At 37.7% G+C, this 12,474-nt stretch overlaps 2 protein-coding genes across 2 annotated transcripts in view; one reads left to right on the forward strand and one right to left on the reverse strand.

Moving 5' to 3' along the window:
- The window catches only part of mettl17 (methyltransferase like 17), a 12,227-nt gene extending 10,322 nt beyond the window's left edge, over window positions 1–1,905 (forward strand). Inside the window, exons 11-12 of the mRNA XM_037681384.1 lie at window positions 575–771; window positions 1,731–1,905. Of these exons, the coding sequence (XP_037537312.1) occupies window positions 575–771; window positions 1,731–1,905 (372 nt within the window). The remainder of the gene's footprint in view (window positions 1–574; window positions 772–1,730) is intronic.
- A 1,232-nt stretch (window positions 1,906–3,137) lies between these two features.
- Window positions 3,138–7,379, reverse strand: sdr39u1 (short chain dehydrogenase/reductase family 39U, member 1). The gene is made up of 6 exons (XM_037681899.1): window positions 7,285–7,379; window positions 6,263–6,369; window positions 6,052–6,134; window positions 4,558–4,679; window positions 4,316–4,468; window positions 3,138–3,603 (listed from the first exon to the last, which is right to left on the reverse strand). Exons 1-6 carry the CDS (start codon window positions 7,298–7,300, stop codon window positions 3,176–3,178), a joined length of 909 nt encoding a protein of 302 aa, XP_037537827.1. The 5' UTR covers window positions 7,301–7,379; the 3' UTR covers window positions 3,138–3,175.
- Between the last annotated feature and the right edge of the window lie 5,095 nt (window positions 7,380–12,474).

A 12,474-nucleotide genomic window follows, 5' to 3' on the forward strand; every position in this document is an offset into this window, starting at 1 on the left:
TTTTGCTACTTTGAACTAGCTCTTTGCTACTTTAGACTTTTAGCTACTTCTGATACTTTCAGCTACCTTCTGCTACATTTAGCTGGCTGTTTACTGCTTTAACCTTTTAGCTAATATGTGCTTCTTTTAGCTACCTTTCTGCTAGTTTTACTGTATCTATCCATTTGCTATTTTAAGCTTTTAGCTACGTTTGGATACTTTTTGCTGGCATTTTCCTACTTTTTTGTAACATTTTGCTGCTTTTAGTTAGCATTTTGCTTTTTAGGTTCAGCTAGTGTTCTGCAGCTTTAGCAACTCAGTTTTATCTTCTTTAGCTAATTTCAGCTCTTATTCAGCTCTCAGCGTTCACTCTTCAGTTATGATTTATACTTTTTTCTTAAAGGGGGTTTACTAAACTTTCTTCTTTTGTATCTTGTTCTTTGAATAACTAATCAGTTTTTATTTAATCAACAAGAAATACTCGTGGTAAATAAAAATAAAGTTGTTTTTTTTAGCCAAACGTCTGTCCCAGGGAGGTTGAACAACTGATATATTTCCCATCTGATGGTTAATTTACATATTTTATTTTTCTAAGCACTCTGAATGTCAGACGGAGAAGTTCAGCTACCTGATTATGAGCCGAGCAGAGCGGGCGGAGGCGGAACCAGACGGTTTGGACTGGGCTCGGCTGATCGCACCGGTGGTGTGCAGAACTCGACACGTCCACTGCCACATGTGCTGCTCCGACGGACAGCTGCAGCACCGGGTGGTGACGGCCCGGAAACACAGCAGGTAGAACCGTCCTGCAGGGCACTCATCTTTTATTATTGTGATGCTGGTTATTCATTTATTTATTATTATTATTATTACATCGATTTTTGCAGAACTAGTTCTGCGTTCTTTATCCTACTAAAGCCGTCATAATTTCTAACTGTAAATGTTCTCTGGCCACTTGACTACTTTTCGTTTTTTCTCACCTTTTTTTTTTTAAGTATGCTAAAAATTAAATAAATAAAATTAGATTTTTAACACTTTACTGTGTCTTTATTTCAATTTAACTTTCTTCCAAGTGGAGATTTTCACCTCTGTGTTTTATTCTGTGACTGAATCAACTCTGCAGTAGTTTAAATTATTTTGACCAACACTGGAAATGTAAAGAAAAAAATGTTAATTTTTCCAAGTTTATATCTAAAATAAGCACTAAGAGCTACAAACAGGGAATTCCTAATATTAAACGTGACTGAACGCTATATTCAGCTTTCCTCCCTGCTCAAATATTTAATACTTTTTTACAACTTTCTTATTGTTTAATAGCTACAAGTATATAACAAATATTAAAATAATGTGTGATAAATGTAAGTAAAATAAAAACAAAAGTGTAAGTAAAGTAAAATGAGGCTTTCATCTTGTGAAAGTCTCTAAATGAAACTTTGTTATCTTTTGTTTTTGGTCATAAAGGTCAAATAAAGATGTAGGAATAAAGCAACACCAGATTTTACAGATAGTTTCACATCTTTGGCAAGTTTTACCAAATAAATAAATAAAATTAATTAAATGCTCTACTTGACATAAACTACAGTGTCTGGACTCAAACTTTAAAAATTGTTTTACTTTAAGAAAAATCTAAATTTATTTTCAGCACCAGGTTTGGAACATTTGTGATACTTTATAATCCATCACTGTCGGTGAACAAAACTAAAATAAACTTCTTTTTTTTTTTAACGCAACATTCTTTTTTTGTGTTTCGTCAGAGACGTGTATCGCTGCGCTCGGAACAGCAACTGGGGGGACAAGCTGCCGATCGTTGAGACAGTTGACGTCCGGAGTGACGTCCCAAGTGACGTCCCGAGTGACGTCCCGAGTGACGTCCCGAGTGACGTCCCGAGTGACGTCCCGAGTAACGTCCCAAAAGACAATTCTCTTTAAGACAAACAGGTTTTGGACTTTTGAATCAACGCAGATAAAGATAAGATGGCCGACTGCTCAGAAACTTCATCTTTTCCTGCCTGGAGCTGTTAAAACACACCTGATGAGTTTGTTTGACTCATTTTAAGGTTCACCACCTTCAATAAACATTTGATTGCTTTTATAACCACCTTATTGTTCTCCTCTTGCATGCTTTGTGCTTTTAGACATTCACATATTTAAACATTTGGCTCATTCACGAGACGCGTGCTACAGCCTTTGATTCTCATAACTAACAAACAAAATATTTACCTTTTAATTAAAATTATTTAACCCTAGAAAAACAGCAAGATCTCCATTATTCTGTCAAAACAATGTTCTGTTTAATTTGCTTAAGCAAACTTTACTGTTTGCTAGCTTTTTGCCACTATTAGCTTTTAGTTAGCTTTTGTTAATTTAGCTTTTGGGTAGCCTTTATTACTCTTACCTTTTTAGCTAGCCTTTTGATATATTTAGGCTTTTGCTAGATTTAGCTAGCCTCTTGCTAATTTCAGCTATTCTTTTGCTGCTTTTGCTTTAGCTAGCCTTTTGATACTTTTAGCTTTTAAACATTTTGCTGTATTTAGCTAGTTTTTTGTTACTTCCAACTTTTGCCTTGCGTTTTGCTACTTCTAACAAATTTTACTACTCACAGCTTTTAGTTGTTTGCTTTCTATTTGATACTTTTAAGTTTTAAGCTAGTCTTTTGCTATTTTTAGTTAAAAATTTTTGCTACTTTTAGGTTGCATTTTACTACTTTAGTGTTTAAAGTTTGATTTATTTATTTTTCATTAGCATTTTACTGCTAAAAGTAGTAGCTAGCCTTTGCTACAATTAGTTTTTTTAATTGACTTCTCTGTGTTGGCAACAAAAACTGAATTTTAGCTTCTTCAGCTCTCAGCTTTCATGCTGCATCTTTACAGAAAACAATTTTTTTCTTGTTTGTGTGAATTTGCATTTTGCTTAACGTTTGAACCTTTGATCCATCAACTATTTGTTGTTTTATTGTTAAAACACATTACAGAAAGGAGTTGTGGAGTTTTATTCAACTGCTTTTAACGCAAACTATAAACCCGTGGGATTTTGACTCGTATCTTAACAGATTAGTGCTTTTAAAACCTGAATTAACTGGTTTCATGTGGGATGAATGGGGGAAAACACTCAAATCTGAATGATGTGCAAATGACGATGATTTTACAAACATTTGAGGCAGTTTTTATATTTTTATAACTCTTTAATATATTTAAAAAAATTAACTTTCCACAATCTGTTTGAGTGCTGAGGTCAAGTCTGGGTACTTGTACTGATACCCAGACTCCAAAGTCCGCTTCGGGATGACTTTCTGGCCTTGAGTGAGGATCACAGCCCTCTCAGAGCCCAGCAGGGTGTTCAGAACAAAGCTGGGGACGGGGAGGATCGTGGGCCGCCTCAGGATCTGACCCAGCTCCTTGGTGAACTCGTAGTTGGTGTTGAACGCAGGTGCCACTCCGTTGTACACCTGTGGAGAGGGGCAGGGCGCGTCGGCAGGGGGCTCCAGAGAGAGGGCGATGATCCCTGCCAGGTCCGAGACGTGGATCCACGGGAACGACTGACGTCCAGAGCCCAGCGTCCCCCCAAGACCGAGCCAGAAGGGCAGCAGCATCTGCTTCATGGCCCCACCGTCACGACCCAACACTGCCCCTAGTGGAAGAAGCAGGAACAACAGGCTGCGTTAGACCACTTCAGAAACATGAAGGTAAAATTGTACAAAAAAGAAAACAGCAGAAACAAAACATTTAGTATCACTTTTAATAAATGTTTTTATACAATGAGATTAAATGTACAGCACCTTATGATTTTAATAGTTCATTACTTTTACGGTTTCAGTTGATTTTATGTGTTAAGTGTACAGCACTTTGGCCAACGGTTTTGTTTTTTAACTGCTTTATAAATAAAACTGTATTGTATTGCAAACTCTTTGTGCCACTAAGTCTTTTTAAATTAACTTTTTTCAATAAAACAAGGGGAACTTCCCAAAACAATGTTTTAATTTCATATTCATTATTTTTTGTGAAGAGCGTTTTCAGAAGCGTATTTTGAAAATTTTAATCAGGAGCTTAACAGAAAGATTAAATCATCTTTAATACCACACACGGGTTTAACATGCTTAGTGAAGAGAATATCGTATGTCATATTTTTGAGCGTTTGAAGCAACTACCAACTCGAAATCTCTGAAAATCAACAACTTCGGGATTTTGTTTTGTCACTTTTAGGTTTAAAAAAAAATGAGAAAAATGCATCAAACGCCCAATTTAGGATTAAAAAAACCAACTAACTCCACGTTTTTAAATCTACAAATATTCTTAATCTCACTAAATCAGTGTTTAATCGTCCTGTGTCGCTCTGCACGTACCAGGTCGAACGACGACTTGTTTGGTGGTTTTAGCCACGCTCTCAGGAAGACGCGCCGCAGCCTCCCACTCTTTGACGAGCCGGGAGAGGAGGTCAAACGGCGTCCACTCGCTGTCCTCCGTGTACTCTGCTGTCAGGCTGGGTTTGTAGCAGGCTGTGGATCAAACAAACAAACAAACAAACAAACAGACCGTCTGCCTCACGTTTGCTTCAGATGGGAATAAAAAGTGAGCGCAGGCTTGCCTAAACCTGAAACCAGCACCCAGGAGTGAGGAGGACTGGAGGACTCTGCAATGACTCGAGACAGAGCTTTGGTTGTGTCGACGCGGCTGGAGAACAAATCCTTTTTGTAGCTTTCATTCCACCTTCAACGAGCAACAGAAAACAATTCATTACAATTTATTAAAGGTACTCGCTGCACTGTCATGAAGACTTGACAAGACAATAAAAGGGAAACAAAATATGCATTTATTTATTTTTCATTTTGCTGGTTGACAAGTTTTTTTTTAATTAAAAACCTGAGCAAAATTTGTGGCCGGCTGCGAACTTGCTTTTATTTACACACAGAAATGGAAAAGTGACTGAAATTAGGGCAACGATGTCGACGCCCATAGAAGATCTCGGGAGAAGTTCGACTGTTTCTGTGTAATGGTGCGTATTTATGATGGATTTATTGAGTAAAGCATCAAGATGCAAATGAAGGTTAGGTTGAAATGATCAAATTATCAGGCCGGTAGACATTTTGATAAAGTGTCACGTGTTTGATGCCGACTCTCCTCCACCCTGCTTGATCCTCAATATTTATTCTTTACTTTTGTCTTACTCGTTCTTTCTCTTTTCTTTCACGTTTAGCAGCAGATTCAATCTTATAATTCCAGCTAAACTCAAAGTGCATCATCTGCTGTAGCTCAGGATAACCTCTATACGTTTGACTTTATAATTTAAATGAGAACCTTTAACTTGTAGAGCAACACGTAGGCCTGTCACGATAAATTTTGCTGGGCGATTAATTGTCTCAGAAATTATTGCGATAAATGATAACACTGTTTGAAATTTGACAATAATTAGTATTTATTGTAAAATTTAAAATGAAATGGTTAATTTTTGTGTGTAGTATATTTTTTGACCACTGGATGGCAGTATAAGACTGTTTGAACCAAAGGATGGATAGTGAGGGAGCGAGCAGTGTGTCTCTTCAAGAAAAATGGTAGGGAGGCCCGTTGACGTGACATGGGCTGTCGCTCCTTCCTGTTTTTCAGTTCTTAAAATGGCGGACGCTCCATGTGGTTTGAGCTCGTTAACATAGCATTTGTCACACAAAGCTTTTAGTAAAACATCAGTAAACAAGTTCTCAGCTTCTTTTTGCAGAGAAAAACTACTTTTTACACAAAGGCACAAGTTTCAACCATGAATTTTGGAGCTTTGACAAGACTGAGGTGAAACTAAATGAACATTATTAATTTAAATATTAGGCTCATGTCTTTTATAAAACCCATACATGAACTGTCTGTCCATGAGGTGTCATAAACATCCCAACAAACAGTAAAATAAACTTTACAACAAAAATTAAATGTATGCCACATTGTCTGTTCACTTACTCCTCTCTCAGATCCTATGTGATGTAAGTTATGAAGAATACAACAAGTCTGTTATTAATGAGCTCATGAATGCAGCCTCAAAAAATGTTAAATCCACTTTAAATCACTGATACGAACCGTGTATTCAGTCGTTACTCACCATCGAAGAGGGTTCATGAGATTCTCTCCAGCCAAATTTACAACACTGTCACACTGTGGGAGGCCGCCGGACTCTAATTCACCCTGCAGATGCAAAAGTATTGAATGTATAAAAAAAAAAAGGTAAGAAAAGCAACATAAGAGTCAGTTTCACCATGCTGCCACACAGTTTAGTGACAGATTCAGCTGCTGTGATGAAGCTCTGACCATACCCACGTTATTCTTCCTGGACCAGGTTGGCGAGATATCACTGTGACCTCATGACCTTTGGCTTTGAGGAGATGAGTCAGCTCCCGGCCAATAAAACCAGAGCCCCCTCCTAAATGGAAAATTAAATGTACATGCTGAGAAACTCAAGAAAAGAGGATGCAAATCACACCCAGGAGTCGCTTATAGTTGACGCAATTTCACTTAATATTGCTAAAATGTAAATGGGCTGTAGTTATATAGCGCCTTTCTATCTTATCGAGATACTCAAAGCACTTTACACTATAATCTGCGCCTTCATTTACCCATTCATACAGCACTACTAGATCTCTACAAAGAATAATCAGAGCTTTATCACATTCATACACTGATGGGACACAGAGGCAATGAGGGGTTCAGGGGCCCAGGGATACTTTGGCACGTGACTGCTGGTGGAATCGAACCCCCAGCTCTTGCATTGGAGGACGACTGCTCTATCCACTCAACCACAGCTGCCCCAAAAAGAGATAAAGACTATCTAAAAAAAACCCTCAACTGTCATAACTCAAAAACGGCGATCCTTGAATTTATTTTTTAATTATTGATTTTTTTTAACTATACCAAGAGACTTATGAATTTTTTTTGTTGTGTTTACATTTATCACAGATAGGGGTTGTGTGCACATCTGTAAACACAAAAATCACATTCAAGTCCCACAAGTGCGCATGCGTGGAATGCATGCTTACAAAACAAGACTCCCGCATATTAAAGGTGAATGTCGCTTGAATTTCAGTAAAAATTACACGCTAGCCAATGTTCCTTATTAAATCCCAAAATGTAAAGGACGAGCATCAAACACACTTATCGGTTTAATAAGTTATTGTATGCAGTTTAATAAGTTATTGTATGCAGTTTAATAAGTTATTGTATGCAGATCAGCTTGCGGGTGCAATTTAGCGGCTAGCTAGCTGTTAGCATTGTCACACCGACCTTGCTGAGCAATTTTAATCAACAACGATGCAAATAATAAAAATAAAAAAAAACATACCTATTAAAACCCTCATGGCCACAAACTGTCGCCGAACGCTCACTGAAACCCCAACACTCACTTTAGTCAAGGGGTAGGGTCATCTGAATACTTTTTGGCTCAAAGGGCGTTCCGTACTCCCGACAGTTACGTCATTTTCTAGTTAAAAAGGTAGGCCAAATAGTTACAAACCTGTACCCATTTAAACATTTATATTTGGATGTAAAAAAAATAAAAAGGGTGGTACTGTTTTTAACACGTAAAAAGTGCAAAATTTTCCTGACATTTTGTTTTGGTTGCACATTAATTTAAACTCGTTCCGTTTAGGATGCCAAATCCTGGACAATTTCATTTTAAATTTCCCTATTTGAAATGAGTTTGATATTTTAGTACAGCAACTTGTATATATAATTTTATTTATTTATTTACACAAGAACTTTATTGATCCTGCAAGAAAATTGTCAAGTTTCAGTACTAAAGAACATGCACAAGGAACCACAAGATATAGTTATACAGGTCCTTCTCAAAAAATTAGCATATTGTGATAAAGGTAATTATTTTCCATAATGTAATGATAAAAATGAAACTTTCATATATTTCAGATTCATTGCACACCAACTGAAATATTTCAGGTCTTTAATTGTTTTAATACTGATGATTATGGCATACAGCTCATGAAAACCCAAAATGCCTGTCCCAAAAAATTAGCATATTTCATCCCACCAATGAAAGACAAGTGTTTTTAATACAAAAAACACCAACGTTCAAATAATCATGTTCAGTTATGCACTCAATACTTGGTCGGGAATCCTTTTGCATGAATGGCGTGGCATGGAGGCAATCAGCCTGTGGCACTGCTGAGGTGTTATGGAGGCCCAGGATGCTTCGATAGCGGCCTTAAGCTCATCCAGAGTGTTGGGTCTTGTGTCTCTCAACTTTCTCTTCACAATATCCCACAGGTTCTCTATGGGGTTCAGGTCAGGAGAGTTGGCAGGCCAATTGAGCACCATGGTCAGTAAACCATTTATCAGTGGTTTTGGCACTGTGAGCAGGTGCCAGGTCGTGCTGAAAAATGAAATCTTCATCTCCATGAAGCTTTTCAGCAGATGGAAGCATGAAGTGCTCCAAAATCTCCTGATAGCTAGCTGCATTGACCCTGCCCTTGATAAAACACAGTGGACCAACACCAGCAGCTGACATGGCACCCCAGACCATCACTGACTGTGGGTGCTTCACACTGGACTTCTGGCATTTCCTTCTCCCCAGTCTTCCTCCAGACTCTGGCACCTTGATTTCTGAATGACATGCAAAATTTGCTTTCATCCGAAAAAGTTCTTTGGACCACTGAGCAACAGTCCAGTGCTGCTTCTCTGTAGCCCAGGTCAGGCGCTTCTACCGCAGTTTCAAAAAGTGGCTTGACCTGGGGAATGCGGCACCTGTAGCCCATTTCCTGCACACGCCTGTGCACGGTGGCTCTGGATGTTTCTACTCCAGACTCAAGTCCACTGCTTCCGCAGGTCCCCCAAGGTCTGGAATCGGCCCTTCTCCACAATCCTCCTCAGGGTCCGGTCACCTCTTCTCGTTGTGCAGCGTTTTCTGCCACACTTTTCCCTTCCCACAGACTTCCCACTGAGGTGCCTTGATACAGCACTCTGGGAACAGCCTATTCGTTCAGCAATTTCTTTCTGCGTCTTACCCTCTTGCTTGAGGGTGTCAATGATGGCCTTCTGGACAGCAGTCAGGTCGGCAGTCTTACCCATGATTGTGGTTTTGAGTAATGAACAAGGCTGGGAGTTTTTAAAAGCCTCAGGAATCTTTTGCAGGTGTTTAGAGTTACGTCGTTGATTCAGATGGTTAGGTTAATAGCTTGTTTAGAGAAACTTTTCATGATATGCTAATTTTTTGAGACAGGCATTTTGGGTTTTCATGAGCTGTATGCCATAATCATCAGTATTAAAACAATTAAAGACCTTAAATATTTCAGTTGGTGTGCAATGAATCTGAAATATATGAAAGTTTCATGTTTATCCTTACATTATGGAAAATGACCTTTATCACAATATGCTAATTTTTTAAGGATCTGTATTTCATACACGTTTAATCACATTTTATAACAAGTTTATAAATACATTTTAGAAATGAAACATCTGAACTACAGAAAGCTTTAATTAAGAAATTTAATTGTTCACTAAAATGGCATTTCATATTACAAATATTTTAAGTTTACCATTACATTTACAGTTTTAAAGTGTTAAGACTTATCTGCTCAAAATGCATTTATACCAATATAGTTGCATACAAGTAAATAAATCCTGGTTGAAATCAGTATAACATGAATCAAAGTATCACAAAAACAGTGAGGACGTTTTGCTTAAAAGGAACAAACTGAGGATCCAGTGGTCACAAGTTTTATAGTTTAAACAATTTTAATACATCTGGTTTGTTCATGACTGAAGAGGCGACTTGATCGAAGTCCCACCACCTGTAAATGTAAAAAAAAACCACATGTCAGGGAATCAACTCATCTTAATTATTTGATAACCATTTCCATAAACATTACATTTTCAGTCCACATTGTGACCATGGTACATTGAAAAAGAACTGAATTAAGGACTTGATATATAATATAACTTTATGATCTGTCAAGTTAAACCTAAATGACTAGATTAACACACTGTGGGCAAATTGGTCAAATACAGTATATAATGAGGTTTTGAACAGATAAAAAAAAATACTGACATATATTTCACTTTGAACAAATAAAGCTCTTACCTTATCCGAAAAGGCTTCCACACAGATACTAAAAAAAAAAAAAAAACTCGTTAAACTTGTTTATTTAAATGTAACAACCTGAACAGTCTAAAAAGTCAAACCCATCAGCGCTGTGAAAAATAATCATCAGTTTCATGTGAAACACGGACACATGCAACTCATCATTAAGGTTCGACTTGTTCCCCCTCGGCTGGAAAGTTACACCACTTTAAATTTGACAAATCAGAATCCTAAAATAAAGTCACTTAAGCATCTCAATCTGTACATAAACTTATAAGTTAGTAAAATAATTATTTTGGTTGGTTTAACTGAACCAAATGCATAAAATCTGACTCGTAGCATTTGCCACGAGGTTGGTACTCAGTGGAATAAAAACAATTTTTAAGAACTATCCACGTGACCTCACACCAGCTTTAAAACATATCAATTTATATAAGAACAATGAGAATATTAATTTACCGTTTTAAGGCTTTAAAATCGATAACTACAGCAGCACAACAACCGAACAGAGCACGCACTAAAAGGAACTAAACCGCTGCTGCACGAGAATTTATAGTTTTACCAACCACGTGATTCTGCTCTGCAACGTCACAAAAACGCGACTTTCGGGCTTACAGCGTCCCTTGAACATTTGTTTTTTTCATGTCAATACTCACAAAGTTTCTGGACTGACATTACAAACTGGATTAATCTAAAACTGAACATTCCTCCCTTTGATGCTGATGCCATTTTATTTTACATGGATAATTTAAGGTCAGCTTACTCTGATGCTATAAATATAGTCATCCTTATAGCAAAGTACCACATTCATTGTAGTAAGTGGAGGGACAATCAGCCCTCCTTCCCGTGTTTTATGAACGAATTCAAGTTGTACTATTCTTCAATAAGTAGATAAAAAAAAACTGGAAAACTGCTAGAACCATTTCACAACAGATATAAAAAAACTTGTTGTTTTAAGTTTCTCGTATTGTTTTGCTCCTTTTTGTTTCTTATGTTTATTCTTTTCATTTAATGTTATTTATATATATTTACTCAATTTTTATCATTTTGTAACCCCCCTAGCTTGTAAACTGTAGTTCTGACACCCTTCACGAGTGTTTGTATATATCTTTCTCTTTTGTAGTGTTTTGTAGTTCTGTGTGTTATTAATAAAAAAATAAAATAACACAAAAGTGTTTATTTTCTGTTTTTTTAATTTTTTTTTTATTGAGTAGTGCATACAGCACGTTATACGCCCCTCGACACACTATACAATAATCCAGTACAGCTATTCTATTCTATTATTCTATTCTACTGATTTGAATTTAACTCAGTTGATTCTCATCTTGAGCAAGCACAAAGGCGACAGTGGAAAGGAAAAACTCCATGAGGAAGAAACCTTTAGCAGACCCAGGCTCAGGGCAAACGGCCATCTACCGATTGAGTTTGAGTGGAACTGGAAGAAGGAACAGATACACAATGGCAGGTTGAGAATCACATGAAATAAATCAAATGAGAACTATTCAATTTTAACCTGATGCATGCTCATTAATCCAGGTAGAAAAATCTAAAAAAGTTAAATCTGGACCTCTGGACATTCAAAAAGCAAAACAACAAAAAATGTAGAAACGTTTCGTCTTTCATCCGAAAGACTTCCTCAGTCTGAGGTGCTGTATTCAGCTTTCTTTGTCATAAGCACGCACTACATGTGGTACATGTGGTGGAACGAAATTGTTACAGAGTCCCAGCTACATCCAACAAAAGTATAAAATGTAAAAGAAAAACAGTAAGAAGATCTAAGACATGAACTAAGAAAAACGTTAAACTAAAAATACGCTAAGCACTAGTAGTACAAAAACAATATGCCGAACAAGAGCAGCACGAACATGAGTCTGTGTGAGCAGATTAGGACAAATGAACACAGCAGCATGAAATAAATCTGCAGCATGAGATCAGCAGCATGTATAATCAGCAGCACATATCAGCAAACACGTGGCATTACAGTGATTTTTTTCACAGTGATTATTCTGGTTAGGGATTCATGAATCTAACAGCTTCAGGGTAGAAGCTCTTTCTCAGTCTAGTGGTTCTACACTTAATGCTCTTCAATCTCCTTCCTGAGGGGAGTGGGACAAAAAGTGTGTGTGCTGGGTGAGTGGGGTCTTTCATGATGCAGGTGGCCCTCTTCCTGCATCTGGAGGTGTAAATATCTGTGATGGTGGGGAGGCTGACTCCAACACCTTCTGTGCAGCCTTCACCACTCTCTGTAAAGCTTTTCTTTCTGCAGCTGTGCAGCCTCCATGCCACACATTGATGCTGGAGCACAGGATGCTCTCCACTGCACACCTGTAGAAGGAGGTGAGGACTGAGCTTCCCAGTCCATCTCGCCTCAGCCGCCTGAGGAAGTAGAGTCTCTGATTTCTTGATCAGGCTGGTGGTGTTGTTGCCCCAGCTGAGGTT

The sequence above is a fragment of the Nematolebias whitei genome, chromosome 9 (genome assembly GCF_014905685.2).
Source record: "Nematolebias whitei isolate Nwh7 chromosome 9, NemWhi1, whole genome shotgun sequence".
Taxonomy (NCBI): domain Eukaryota; kingdom Metazoa; phylum Chordata; class Actinopteri; order Cyprinodontiformes; family Rivulidae; genus Nematolebias; species Nematolebias whitei.

Excerpts from the sequence above, each read along its gene's own strand:
- sdr39u1 (XM_037681899.1), bottom strand. Across the intron at positions 6,135-6,262 it reads GTCCAGGAAGAATAACGTGG|GGTGAATTAGAGTCCGGCGG; the intron begins GTATGGTCAGAG and ends TTGCATCTGCAG. Across the intron at positions 4,469-4,557 it reads GGTGCTGGTTTCAGGTTTAG|CCTGCTACAAACCCAGCCTG; the intron begins GCAAGCCTGCGC and ends TTTGATCCACAG.